The 13,548-nt window shown below is 41.7% G+C and overlaps 3 protein-coding genes and 2 non-coding genes across 5 annotated transcripts; 3 read left to right on the top strand and 2 right to left on the bottom strand.

Moving 5' to 3' along the window:
* Positions 1-45: 45 nt before the first annotated feature.
* tsn (translin) lies at positions 46-2,923 on the bottom strand. Its single transcript, XM_084689788.1, has 6 exons — positions 2,738-2,923; positions 2,312-2,405; positions 2,108-2,204; positions 1,890-2,005; positions 1,562-1,641; positions 46-1,452 (listed from the first exon to the last, which is right to left on the bottom strand). The coding sequence occupies exons 1-6, from the start codon at positions 2,801-2,803 to the stop codon at positions 1,219-1,221; spliced, it is 687 nt and encodes a 228-aa protein (XP_084545914.1). The 5' UTR covers positions 2,804-2,923; the 3' UTR covers positions 46-1,218.
* Positions 2,924-3,003: 80 nt separating this feature from the next.
* Positions 3,004-8,000, bottom strand: LOC146234107 (high affinity cGMP-specific 3',5'-cyclic phosphodiesterase 9A). The gene is made up of 14 exons (XM_084689786.1): positions 7,913-8,000; positions 7,104-7,265; positions 6,893-6,944; positions 6,682-6,784; positions 6,422-6,564; positions 6,191-6,250; positions 5,293-5,470; positions 4,895-5,017; positions 4,633-4,725; positions 4,461-4,528; positions 4,268-4,370; positions 3,997-4,101; positions 3,711-3,857; positions 3,004-3,625 (listed from the first exon to the last, which is right to left on the bottom strand). The coding sequence occupies exons 1-14, from the start codon at positions 7,998-8,000 to the stop codon at positions 3,434-3,436; spliced, it is 1,617 nt and encodes a 538-aa protein (XP_084545912.1). The 3' UTR covers positions 3,004-3,433.
* Positions 8,001-8,864: 864 nt separating this feature from the next.
* Positions 8,865-11,503, top strand: nifk (nucleolar protein interacting with the FHA domain of MKI67). The gene is made up of 6 exons (XM_084689787.1): positions 8,865-9,080; positions 9,399-9,527; positions 9,915-10,023; positions 10,178-10,389; positions 10,639-10,698; positions 11,113-11,503. The coding sequence occupies exons 1-6, from the start codon at positions 8,961-8,963 to the stop codon at positions 11,356-11,358; spliced, it is 876 nt and encodes a 291-aa protein (XP_084545913.1). The 5' UTR covers positions 8,865-8,960; the 3' UTR covers positions 11,359-11,503.
* Positions 9,703-9,832, top strand: LOC146234109 (small nucleolar RNA ACA64). The gene has a single exon (XR_014741953.1). It is a non-coding gene; the product is annotated as a small nucleolar RNA ACA64 (small nucleolar RNA).
* On the top strand, positions 10,795-10,924 carry LOC146234110 (small nucleolar RNA ACA64). The gene has a single exon (XR_014741841.1). It is a non-coding gene; the product is annotated as a small nucleolar RNA ACA64 (small nucleolar RNA).
* Positions 11,504-13,548: the final 2,045 nt, after the last annotated feature.

The following is a 13,548-nucleotide window of genomic DNA, read 5'->3' on the forward strand; positions in this document are numbered from 1 at the left end:
CCTGGTTGCTAATTCCTGTAAAGAACATTTATAAAGAGGCAAATAGATGGTGCAAAGTAGAAATATTTATTCGGAACAAATGGCCTCACAACTGATCCAACAAAGGATCAAATACAGAAACAAAACACTGAAACATGAGCTCCTGTTGATCAGGTGGAATCATTTCGTAAACAAGCACAATTCACTAATTTAGGGAAACCATTCAAACACATTGGAATAGTGCAACCAAATCAATAATTGCATTTTAGAACGACACAATCCAACTACACTACCATGGTTTACAAGAAGAAAAATACATGGAGGTTGCCAAAAGTATGAAAATAACATTTTAGACTTGGCTTTGCCAGGAGTAAATCACTGAGCAACTGTTTTTGCAGTGTATAGTACAGTACATAGCTAAATGAAAAGCTGCGTTCAGCACCACCCCAGCTTGGCTTAACCCAGTCTCTCCTGTCCATAAGAACATGCAGACAAACGAGGCAGTGACACTGAGATAGAATCAATCCATTGTCAATATTGAAAAAGCGCACACCATGTCGACGCAGTTATGTTTTTTTCCCCAACACAGGACAGAACAAAGGCTTCATATCTGTGTTGAGTGCACCGAAGCTGCTTCTTTGGCTCTCTTCAAACAATAGTTTGAATGTGTTAAGGGGAAATAACCACTACACATCACATTCAGCAGCCTTTAAACTGTCTGTATTGGACTACTTCACTGGCTTTTGGAAGATGCATGAACTTACATTTTAGCATATCGACTCCAGTAACTTAAGATCAATAAGGTTACATACTTTTTTTCTTTGAGTGGTCTAAACTACAACTTTGACCTTAAATAATAAAACAAAACAATACTTAACATATAAGGTTTGTGTATAACAGTTTCAACAACAAAATAAAAATGTTGTGAAACATGAAAAGCACTCTGATGATGTCAGAAATAGGCGAACAAATCCAAACACCAGTATTAAGTTGGAACTCCCCTTCAAAACTCCCGTCTCTGGGTTTTCGAACCCCACTGACCGACTGCCACAAACACACACAATGTATTGCTCTCGCTCTCTCTCTCTCTCTCACACACACACACACACACACACACACACACAGTCTGTCTTAGGCTTCCAAGGCTTCAGACCCTTGGTCCTGCCCTGCAACAGGTCAAGTTCTCTGTCCCAGTTCAGGAGGATTGTCCCAGCCCCTTTCCTATCCCCACTCCCAGCTTTACTTGTCTCCCCCAGCCTCCTGTGGTTCCGTGGCCAGCCCACGGATGGACAGGTCATACACCACCTCCTCGATCTTCTTCACGTCATATTTCAGGCCGTCGTAGCGCTTGCGCAGGGGGTCATTCTTCAGGTTGAGCAGGCGGAAGCCGGAGTCCAGCTCGTTGATGAAGTTGGAGATGCGGAGTGGCCGGGTGTAGTCTCCTGCAGTCACGCTGTTCACCGCCAGGCGAGACTGCAGACACGGAGGACGAGGGGGGGCAAGAGAGATGACATCCACAAGATCTAAATCCTGTCATTTTAAAGGATTCTTTTCATGGACACGAAACTGAGTTCCCTCTCACCAGTTCGCTGGCCATGTTCAGCACACCAGCAAGGTAATCTTCCACATCCAGGTGGAATCCTTTCTCTCTGACCACTTCAACTAAAAAGGTACAGCAAGGTATGATAAAGGGCAATTCATTGGTTTGTAGAGACATTTTGAAAGAGAGAGAGAGAGAGAGAGAGATGGGGAGGGAGGGAGATAGAGAGAGATAGAGAGAGACGAGAGAGAGAGAGAGAGAGAGAGAGAGAGAGAGAGAGAGAGATAGAGAGAGACGAGAGAGAGAGAGAGAGAGAGAGAGAGAGAGAGAGAGAGAGGATTTATAGTTTCTCCGTGAAGATGATTCTTACTCCCTAATATTTGGGCCACCTCTTCTCTGGCCACCAGGACCTCACTCTCCAAGTAGACCACAAAGGCTGCCAGGAAGACCAGTCTCTGAAGCACAAACCGCCAATGTTCATGGAATCTGTAGTCGGACAGCAAAACATAAATGATCAACAGGCTAGCTTGTGCAGAAATATCCAATTGTACTACATGACAAAAAACTGATGATGTAATCCACCCATACCTGTAATACTGCTCCACTGGGAATTTTGTTTTGAGGTCTGAAATGTGTGTCCTCACAGTGCAAAACAACTCCCGAGCCTTGGTGCACTTACTAGGAACTTTTGGGTAAGACGACAATCAACATTTCACGTTGAGTTTTTCCATCAACTCATTTTAAGATTGCATGACGATGTGACTAAACATTTGATTGCTGTTTGAAACTCACTCTCTTTGAAGCCAGATGTCTGGTGGACACTTTGGAGAAGAGTCAGGATTTCCCTCGCTGTCTGCTCCAGGCCCTGCACAACCTTTCTGATATCCTGTAACAAGGTGTCCAGTTTTATGGTGCCGCAGCAATATTTCTTCCATTTATATTAGTATATAGGCCTATGTATGTGTACCAGGTTAAATTGTAAACTGCTTACTACAACTGTGTGCACCATTAGACAATGTCGAATTCATCAGCTACGCGTCCAATTGAATTGCTATTGCTTGCATTCCTGGTTATTATATATCACACGGTAATTAGATTCTTAGATAATGTGCCGATACGCTATATGAAACGATGAACTAGCAAGCTACCTCAAACCGCTATAGTTTACGTCTAAACCATGCTAACGTTTAAACCATGCTATCTCGGTTTATTACTAACCTCTCTGATATCTTGATCCGCACTCAGGAATCCCTGAATATAGCTGAACATTTCTGTTACCGACATTATGTGCAACAGTACAACTAAGGGTCGCTAAGAAAATAATTAGTGTTCAGTGATTGAAAAACAAAAGCGTGCGCACGAGCTGAAAGTCGCAAAGGGACGGGTCTTTCTGTAAACAGTCGCATAGATATGATGTCACCACTCCTTGGCATCATACATTTTTCTCGTATTGGCAAAAAGAAAGTAAGAGATGGAAATATGAATACAATTCACGCCGTAAATGTTTATTTTTCAATAGGGTTTAGTGTTTATCATTAATTATTATGAACAATTAGCATGTGACATGGGATCCTGTCCACTAGAGGCAGTAATCGAGAGACAACATAGGGATAACATCAGGACTGATTAACCAAGTTCGAGTTAAATCAAAAACATAATGACAATTATGTTACAGACAATAGACAAAATATGCACATATAGACAGACACTAAAGAACTTAACAACCAAATTTTGCACCTAGGCTACAAATCTGCGATCTGATACTATCATCTGTGACCATATTCTATTCACGCTCCTGCTCAATAACAAAAAAAAAAGAAAAGAAAAAAAGAAAAGAAAGCATGCACATTTCTGTAGAAAAAAGCAGATACAGGATTTTTAGGCTAGATCAAAATGCCTCTATGGAGGCATCCATCACTGGGTGGCTGGTTTGGAGATATCCCCGGAGTCTGCCTGGCTGTCTGCTGTGTTTGATGGGTTCAGGGGTGACTCCTTGCTCTTGGCCGCCTTGTCACTCTGTGCTCTATTCAGCTTCTCCCTCTCCAGGGCTTTCTCCATTTCTGTGTAGTAGTCCAGGGCCTTCCGCACCGGATCAATGATATGTTGCTAGGGTAAGATATAAGGCAGGAAACTGTAAGATGCATTGTGGAGTCCTGGATCGTAAGTTGGATCAATATTCCGCTTACTGTACCTCCAGGCAGGGAAAGAGGTTGGCCAATTCAATGAAGAGAGGGAAGAGGACAAATCGAATGAAGCCTGTCTGAGAGGATGGCTTGGTCACCTGTTCCCTGTCCATGAATGGTGTGACAGGGAGACCCTCCAGCTTTTCCATGTCACTCTAGGAGGGGGGGGGGGGGATTTGGCACAAACAGGTAAAGAGAAAGGCTTCATCTGATCGTCCAAAGTTAATCTAAACTTAATTGGGTTGATCAATTATTTACTGAAGCACAGTTCTTCCTTGATGCTTTATGAAGTACCTGATTGTAGAACTCCTGAAGAAGGCAGTCTAACCAGGGCTCAGCCACCTCCATAGGCCGGGCCTCATTGGAGATGTCGCTCACTTTGATCATGATCATCATCAACTGAAGGACAAAGAGAGGGTCCGACGGGCACACAATGGTTGTCCAATCAGTAGCCTCATACTTTAAGTTAAATCCAACAGACAACCAATACAAACAAGCCATTCCCATGTGATGCAACTGAACACTCCATTTGCCTGAGGTCTCTTTCAAATGTGGTTTTACTCACCACATCTCTGTGGTCCTTGATGCTGAAGTCAAAGACAGACAGGATGGACTTAAACTTGTTTAGAATCTCGTTGTGCCTCGTCATGTCCGTGGCCAAGATGCACCTGCAATAGGTGTTCAAGAACAAGGATTAAAAGCCTAGGATGGGTGGGTTTTCAGTTTTGTAAGTGATATGGCTGAGAAGAACATCTTACTTGATTATCCCCTCCCTGATCCGTTTGTATTGCTCGTTGGTCAGGTTTCTGAAAATGTTGTTTTCTGTCTGTGGGAAAGAAGTTCTAAATGTCGTCATTCATTCGAGCTTTTCCCTAAACCCTCAACCAAAGCTCCAGCCTCAACTCCAGGTCTGGCCCCTGTCTCACCTACCTTCTCCAAGATCTCAAAGGCCACGGCACTGTGGTGGTTCTCCAGTGGAGAGATGTCATTGTAACGCAGGGCCAATTCAGTCCGAGCATTTATCTGACAGATGAGCATAAAACAGGTCAACATAAAACCTATAACTCACGCAACCACAGATTTGTCCTTCCATCGACAGTGACTGTGTCCACAATATGCCAATCAGTGTGTATTTTAGCTGTATTGTTAGCGAACGGCAAGACAGATAGAACAGAATAGTTAGATAGCTAACCTGGTATGCGTTGTTGTAGCCTGTGTGGTCGAGGTCATGGCACACTGCCGAGGTCAACATAGTCAGGAGGTCAATGCTGTCAATCTTACTTTTCAGGTCTGTCAGCCAAATCAGTCCATACATCTAAAATGTTGAATGTGCACCAACATGACCATGACATTACAAAGCCATTGAGAAATGCGTTGCACTCCATAAGGTTAACTTGAAAGTCCTTGCCCACCACTTTCAGGCTTTAGAATGATTGGGTAATTGAAAGGAATCTGATGATTGCCAATAGTGCTAAAAGCCTCAGACCTTAAATCAAATGATTGCCACTCTAACACAACTCTCCCTTTCTTGCTCCCTCTGTTGCTCATGCAAGCACCCACAGATGGACAGAAATACACAAACGGACTCACCATTTGGGTGACACAGAAGCAGTGTTTGAAGTTGTGGAAGGGGATGTTGTTATAGCGACGGTACACCTCGTACAGGAACTGTTGCAGTACCTCAGGCTCGATGTTAAAGGTGGCAATAAAGTCCAGGTCTGTGTACATCACCTGAAGCAGCACCATAATCTCTGCATCCTCCCACTGCCTTTATACAGACATACATATTGCATAGTAACACACACACACAATTCCAATACATATCGTTATGTTTGGTGCTGTTTGGTGATTTGGTGCTGTTGTTGAGTTTTCAACTAGCCAGTGAACCCTGTTCTGGGTTCCCTGTTCAGAGAATTATACATTAATGGGACAATGTGTTGAAAGGGTACATACAATATGAAGGTCACACTCAATCTGATTCAACTCTCTCTCCTTCCTGCCAACACAATATCACTGTTTGAAGTACCTCAATCCTGTTATGTTAAAAGGGGTAAATAACCAAGCCGGGCTAAGAGTAGCACAACGCCATATTAATGCACCCCTTCAAACATGGTGTGTTAATGAAGCTTGTTATGAAGATATCCTTTTGATTTGTAAACCCATAGTCAGTCTATTCATATTGATATGAGTGTCTTGAGCAGATGAAAGGAGTGAACAAGCCCTGGCTCTTCAGAGGTACGTCAGGGGTGCCAGCTGCTGGCCACTTCACTGTGTCTCTATTGAAGAGACAGGTGTAGATGCTGTTTGTCTCCCACACTTAGTCATGCACAAACACACACACACACACTGCCCTGCACTCACTCAATGGAACACATATTCCATAGTGTTCAACACTCAAAGTTTGAACATTTCCAGTGTTGGAGAAACACTCTGGATATTTCATTGGGGAAAGCAATAAATATGAAGGAACAACATGATGGGCACTCACCAGTTGTCAAATGTTGGGGTTTTGAGATACTGTCTCACTTCCTCGGAAACTTCCAGTGAACTGTGAAGATGATTCAAACCACTCTTTTGTGAAAACGGTGATATCATTTGTGGCCTTGGTGTGATAATGGTGTAACACATGTCTTGTAAATGGTGCATGTCATAGATGTACGTGACATATTTTGTTGGTCACAAATTATATCCACTATTTTGGTACTGTCTGAGAACTTACCTCATTTGAAGGAATTTGTCTCTTACGTGCTCACACTCCTCGCGTGTTTTCCGTAGTGTTCTTTTGTGATAAAAGGGGGAGGGCTTGTGTGTTCCCTCAGAAAGCTCCTTGAACAGGCCTAGCCAGCTCAAATGTTCCACACTCTGTGGAGGACGGAAAAATATATAAACGGAGATAGACAATATCTTGTTGACTAAGATGCCTAGTAAACCAAACAAATGGAAGATTATTAAGACTGCTGTCAGATTGTGTATACATACCTCAAGTTTCTCTCTGAACGATTCAACCTGTCTCTTCATCTCATACACTACTGCAGGAGTCTCACCAGCCTCAATCAGTATCTTCTTCTCCAAACCCTGCAGCCTGGGCCACAGTGCAGCACATTTGATTGATTGATTTTGATCGATTGATTTTGGCTCCCACAAGTCCTCCAAGAACAGGACTACTCTGAGCAAAGAACGAGTCACTTACCTCTTCTCCATTGAGGAAAGATCAAATCCTAGTGCCACAGCAAGCTCCACACCTGAAACACACCACTATTCAAGCAGCAAAACAGCTTCTCATGATGTTACAGTATTCAAACAACAAAGGGTGAAGGCTGCCCAGCAAGGTTATAGGTTTACACAGTCAGACACAGCTGCCCTGTGGCTGAGGCGTGGTGTGGTGACATGGTAGAGAATACCTAACGGCTCACTGTTGCAGTCGGCAGCCACTACCTCCAGCTTATAGCAGGAGTTTGGGCTGTTGGACTCCAGTCGAGGGGATATGTTGATTATGTTGCCTTTTGGATTGTACAGCTTTAGGATGTCATGGGGTCCGGCCTCAGCTGCAGAGCGGAACAGGTCTAGAAAACATAGGAGGCACATTCTCTACATGCACGGGGACGGACAGGTGGCCACGTACAAAACACTCAAAGAAGCTCAGTGCTTTGAATCAGATGAATATACCACTGCAAAACGTTACTGTCTGTGCTGACAAACATAAACACTGCGTACCTGTATGATCATAGACGTTGTCCATATAAAACAACAATATTATGAAATACTTATGTTATCTATAATGTGATGCCTTTAGTACAGAGCTGTCAACAATACTCCCTGTTGACAAGAATGTCACCCTCTTTCTTTAAAAGTGAATTACAGTTATTATTATTTTTATGTCTCTACAAATCCTCCAATCAGAGAACAGAATTTGTGGTATTCAGTGAATATTTGACTGAACACAATAATATTCTCAGACGACTACAATCAGCACAGGGCTGTGTGTTTTGACATACACTTATCTCATCATACTAACCCTGACTCTTGAGTTAATATTATTTTCACAGTGGAGGGATGGAAAACAAATGTGCCGGCAAACATATAGGACCAACTAAATAATAATACATACCTGAGCAACTGAGTTAAAAGATCTATGATTTCAATGAATATTTTCTTTTTTAGCAGTATCACAAGTGATGCTTCTTTTCCAAACAATGAATAATCTGCATACCTTTGACATCTTGCGCTGGGCAATCCACTGGGATCTCTGCTTGTTCTGGTCGCCCATTCACTGTGAAGTAGATTATTTTTGTTGCCATATCAATCTCAGAGCCACTGATGTTGCAGCCTTCACTGCTTACTTGTCTTCTGAATTCAGAACCTGACAATGTCAGGTAAGTGGACTGCCTCGCCAGCTCACTCTCTCTCTCTCTCTCTCTCTCTCTCTCTCTCTCTCTCTCTCTCTCTCTCTCTCTCTCTCTATCTCTCTCTCTTTCTCTCTATCTCTCTCTCTTTCTCTCTCTCTCTCTCTCTCTCTCTCTCTCTCTTTCTCTCTCTCTCTCCTCTCTCTTTTTCTTTTCTTTCTTAATAATATATTTTGTCTCCAGTCTCTCTCTCTCTTTCACTTTAATTTCTGTATGTAGGGCAGGGGTTCTTTGTAGCCTCTAAAATTGTATTTGTAAATGCATGAAGGCATTTAGATTAGATCCTTTACTGATCAAATCCACTACAGAGTGAAACTTAAATACTTACTTTTCTTTTTTGAAATTGCTACAAAAGGTTCCTGAAAATATCAGACTTCTGGACACTGGCCATTCATTTGATATATATTTTCTGGACAAACTATTAGCTTTCTGGACACTGACCATTCATTTGATATTATATCAGGACAAAATGTCACATTTATGGACACAGATAATTTATTTGATATTGCATCTGGACAAACTAGCAGTATATTTGGCAGTTACTGTAAGTGTAACCCTCTGTCAATTTTACAATATTTAGCCATTGTGGGGAGGAATATACCATTTCTACATATGTAAATATTCGCTTTAATTTTCAGGTTACCTTTCACATAGATTTTTTTTTTGGGTGACATTAGAATTATATTAAAAAATCTACCGGAAAAGCTGGTTTCAACCAATGACTGTAAGATTTCAACTCTGCTTTAGCTGACGTATTTCCCGGAAGAAGTAGACACGAACGTAGTTCTCGTGTTGAGTAAACGTGGGTACTGTGTCTAGTAAATTTTATTTTTTATTAAGTAATAAGCTTTTGCAATGACTGAAGGTAAAGGACCGGCGACTTCTAAGCCGGCAAAACAATTACTCGCTTTGGACCCGAGTGAAGAGGCTGAATTCAAGAAAAAAGTACAAGCAGTGAAGAAAAGACCCAGAAAGGTAGCAGCAGAGAATGTCTGGTAGCAGGCTAATGTTAATTTAGCACGTGGGAACTGGTTAGCTACTTGCGATGTCGAGTGGTTTGCTAGCTGGCTGCTTTGACGCGTGTATTTTAATTAATTGGCCCAAACTGGCACTAGCGTTTGAGAACATAGTTAAATGTTATATGTTAACTAGCAACATCTAGGTAACCAGTTAAGGTTCTATCAGCAGGCAAGCTTCGCATCGTGGCGGTTTCAGGATTGTTGTACCATACTAGCCACCATATGCGTTTTTCTTTTACATGTGGGCCCGATTTTCAACCTCTTCTATTTTCAGGGTCACCGTCTGAATCCAGGCGTAATCTATGTTGGACACCTTCCCGTTGGTCTATTCGAGACTCAACTGAAATCATACTTTAAACAGTTTGGAACAGTTTTAAGGTTACGGCTTGCGAGGAGTAAAAAGGTAGGCATTAGCTACATGTTTACATTTTCGTTGATTGCTAACTGACTGACAAAATCAAGACCGTGATGTGGCAATTGCAAACGTAGCTGAGGTAACCTACTAATATAGGAATAACATAATGTAATATTTGACTTACATTACTGAATGTTCTACGCTCAAACGTTGGCCTACTGGCACAGATTGAAAATTGCATCGGGTCTATTAGTAGCCTGAGGTAAGATAACTGTGCCTAAAGTATACTGGTTCATTAAGCTTATTGCCTGTTATTACTGTGACAGAGCGATAAAACCCTTGTTCCCACATTCTCTCATTTTTTCAGTCAGATATAATTGTTCAACAGAATAGTTGTTTATAGCATAATACCTCAAACAACATTCTTGCTCTCAGACAGGTGGGAGCAAAGGCTATGCATTTGTTGAGTTTGACTGTGATGAAGTGGCCAAGATTGTTGCAGAGACCATGAACAACTACCTTATGGGAGAAAGGCTGATCAAAGGTAAGTTACCTATAGATTCCACTGCTGCTTTCAGCTCCTTGTGAGCTTTCTCTTAGGTCCCAGATCCTTGTGAGCTGTCTCTTTGGTCCCAGATTTAGACCCTAGTCCTAAAATGAATAACATGTATAATTTTCACGGTCTCTCCCTCTACCAGCTCACTTAGTCCCCCCTGAAAAGGTGCATGAGAAGCTGTTTGTGGGCTCCCAGAGAGAGTTTAAGAAGCCAAAGCAGCCGTCTGTGGCTCGCTATAACCAGAAGCACACTCCAGAGAGAGTGACCAAGATGGCTGAGACGCTCCTGAAGAAGGAGACCCAGCTTCGCAAGAGACTGGCAGAGAAGGGCATAGAATACGACTTCCCTGGATTTGTAAGTCTTGATATCATACAGCCTATTTAGAAAAATAGTTTTTATATATGGCATTGTCATTTTTAAAAACAATTTTAAATGATTTTTAAATTTATTATTGATGATTTTTTTTATTACAATGCCATATATAAAAACTTTTCTAAATATAAATATATATTTTCTAAATATATATTTTCTAAATATATGAATGTAACTGTCTGGGAATGACATGGTGCTCAATCTTCTTTTTCTTTTCTTTTTTTTAAACAGGCTGCCCAAGTGCCACCAAAGAAAAAGTCCACAGAAATGAATGCATCCACATGTAGTGAGGTAAAAGAAGATCTTCATGTCCCACCTGACATTATCATTCTTATTTTGTAATTGTGGAATTGTTGACGTTGTCTTGCTTTTTGCCACATTCATGGCACAGACTGAAAATTACCTCAGGCATATCTGTGGTCTGAGGTTAGATAACTGTGCCAACAGTAATGTGGTGCATTAAGCTTATTGCCTGTTATGTCAGTGACAGAGTGATAAAACCCATGTTCCCACACTCATTCTGTTGAATAGTAATGAATATATTCAGAGTAAACAAATAGTTGCATGCTGCCTTGAATGCAAATTAAGATTGTTGTAACAACTAGACTGTCCAATACAATGGTTTACTGCTGTCAAGTTTGTCACAGCCCTCTGTTTCCTTCTGTTTGCACTCCCTGACAACTGACAACTTTCTTCTCTGGCCAGGACATCACCCCAGTCTGCACCCCCTCTTTCATGGAAAGGAGGAAGTCCACAAGGGTTACAGATGACGACGTAGATGACGAGATCGTCATCAACGCCACACCTGCTCCCAAGTCTAGAGTCCGGGGCGAAGGCGAGGAGGACCAGGAGGAGGATGACTCCTCAGAGGAGGGAGACTACGAGCACGCAGATGGCAAGGAGCCCTCACAAGGAAATGAGGCACCCACAGAGGAGGAAGGAGCACAGTAGTGTGACACGCAACATTGATGGACAGTTTCCTTCTTGAATTGCTTTGCATTTAAAAGCAGTCTTTTGTACATAATAATCAGAACTCTTGTGTATGATACACAGCGGTTGTCTGGTCAGATTAAATTGATGTTGGTGAACAGTGGAACGCGAGTGTCTTTGTTGTCATCTCAAAGGCTGCATTGTTTCAATATGTGGAGATGAAATATGTTTGCAACTGCAAACATTTGTTTCTATCAGGTGACCCTGAAATGGACCACACCCTGATGGTAAGATAATCAAGCATGACTGCCATACAAGTGCTGATTGATGGTTTTATCTGAAAGTCCTTTATCATTATGAGTTCTCAAAAATATATGCTGAATCTGTAATGAAAGTAAATGGCCTCAGTAGAATTAGTCTTCTGTCATGTTATGAGCCACAAATGGGGATGTTTATTTCTGTCATTCTCCACTAGATGTCACTGTTCACAGAGCGTTGGGAGAGGGTTCTGAATCCTAGGTAGGGCTGTGCCCCTGTTCTTTGGTATCGGTGGTTATTGTAGGGGTAAAAGTGCATTTCAAAAGGGGTAATATAGGCATATCGCATATGTAATTTATATGGTGTCATTTCTTGGTTTTAATCTTAAATATACATCACGGACAGGTGCTTCAAGTCCTTTGTAGTGTATAGTGATTGTTAAAGATGTTGAACATTAAATTCAGAAATTCAGCGTTTGTTACATAGACATCCTAGATATCATTAATGAAAGCTTTAGAGTCTGTTCACATGAATGCGACAATTTCCACAAGTACCAACATTTCTATTTTCAAGACAGCGCATGCGCAGCACAATCCCATTCTTGTCCTGGTTGCAACAGCATTCCGGGGTGGAGAGGAACCTCGATGCTCTTGTAAAGGTCTCTTGTCGATAATATTTATTAATATCTCGGACTATTTATACAATATATATCTGAGCAGGCTATGGTAAGTACACATTTTATCAATGTCATAATTAGCACATTTTGGAAAGTGTATCCTAATTTCTTTTGTGGTGAGGAAGGTGTGACTGCTCTGACGTTCAACCAGTTCGTTAAGCTTTGAGCTATTCGTTTTGGATGAGTTGGTTACAAGCGTCTGTCAGCTATGTCACTGTAAATCTGTACACCTGATTTGTGAGCAGCATAGAGCATAGTTTATGATTTTTCCCAGACTCCCTGCCATTGGTCCCAAACACAATGTACAGTTCATAAAATAGTATTCCTGAATCCTGACAGAAACTAAGGTTTCCCCTCGTCAACGTCTTAGCAGTGGGTGTGTAAATACTGTATAAGCTATAACTGTCGTCCATGTACATGCACTCTTTATGTCACCGGTTAGAATGATTTTGTCGTTTTGATGCTCAGTAAACAGAAAAGATCTGGAAATATTGTTGATGGCGGTATCCCGGTGCACCGCGGGGCGGTCTTTTTGGTTCAATGGAGTAGCGATGGTACACTACAGTATAGTCCTTAAATATAGTGGGGCTAACGTTAGAATTAAAGAGTAGTTTTTAGCATTTGATGAGCACCAATTTACAATCCTAATATAGACAATAACGCGTTGGCTAAATGATTCAATTTGAGCTGTCATTGTACGCATAGCTTTTCCTAATTGGTAGCGAACCTACCATTACCAAGAAAAGGTAATGCAACGACAGGCGATGTGACTGCCGACACAAAGCACACAACCAAGCTAGCTAGCCAGTAGCCAGCCACTAGCTGCTGTGTTGTAGCCGGTGCGGCTGACGGATAGGGCATCTCCAGTTCATGAGGGCATTGATGCTTATTCAAAAGATTGCTTATATTTACCTTACATAAAATATATGTGATTTCCAATGTATTAGTACAGTGAAATGTAAATCGAAAAGTCGGAACAGGTCATTTTTGTACTTCTTTTGCACATTTCCAAGCCAACTGTCATACAAATGATGCCCCATCACACATCATCTAGCCTACTAGGCCTAACAGCTTTGGCCTATAAACTGACCTGATTTGGCAGTGACAATGAAGGGAATGGTTTCCAGATAGAGACAATAACTTCATTATAATCACATCCAGGAAAGGTGACTTTAAAAGAAAATAAACATCAGTAACATTTGAAAAAAAGCATGTCATGTTGCTGAAGGGATCCCCTGACCTTTGTTTCCATGGCAGCAGTGGGGTTGGTGGGATAA

The sequence above is a fragment of the Hypomesus nipponensis genome, chromosome 23 (genome assembly GCF_054491055.1).
Source record: "Hypomesus nipponensis isolate SF chromosome 23, ASM5449105v1, whole genome shotgun sequence".
Taxonomy (NCBI): domain Eukaryota; kingdom Metazoa; phylum Chordata; class Actinopteri; order Osmeriformes; family Osmeridae; genus Hypomesus; species Hypomesus nipponensis.

Coding starts and splice junctions, on each gene's coding strand:
- tsn (XM_084689788.1), bottom strand. CDS start 2,803: ATGTCGGTAACAGAAATGTTCAGCTATATTCAGGGATTCCTGAGTGCG. Junction 2,406..2,737: donor CGGATCAAGATATCAGAGAG/GTTAGTAATAAA, acceptor ACCTTGTTACAG/GATATCAGAAAGGTTGTGCA. Junction 1,642..1,889: donor GGTGGCCCAAATATTAGGGA/GTAAGAATCATC, acceptor GTACCTTTTTAG/TTGAAGTGGTCAGAGAGAAA.
- nifk (XM_084689787.1), top strand. CDS start 8,961: ATGACTGAAGGTAAAGGACCGGCGACTTCTAAGCCGGCAAAACAATTA. Junction 9,528..9,914: donor GGCTTGCGAGGAGTAAAAAG/GTAGGCATTAGC, acceptor TCTTGCTCTCAG/ACAGGTGGGAGCAAAGGCTA. Junction 10,390..10,638: donor AATACGACTTCCCTGGATTT/GTAAGTCTTGAT, acceptor TTTTTTAAACAG/GCTGCCCAAGTGCCACCAAA.
- LOC146234107 (XM_084689786.1), bottom strand. CDS start 8,000: ATGGCAACAAAAATAATCTACTTCACAGTGAATGGGCGACCAGAACAA. Junction 6,945..7,103: donor CTGCAACAGTGAGCCGTTAG/GTATTCTCTACC, acceptor GGTGTGTTTCAG/GTGTGGAGCTTGCTGTGGCA. Junction 5,018..5,292: donor GCTTCTGTGTCACCCAAATG/GTGAGTCCGTTT, acceptor TCAACATTTTAG/ATGTATGGACTGATTTGGCT.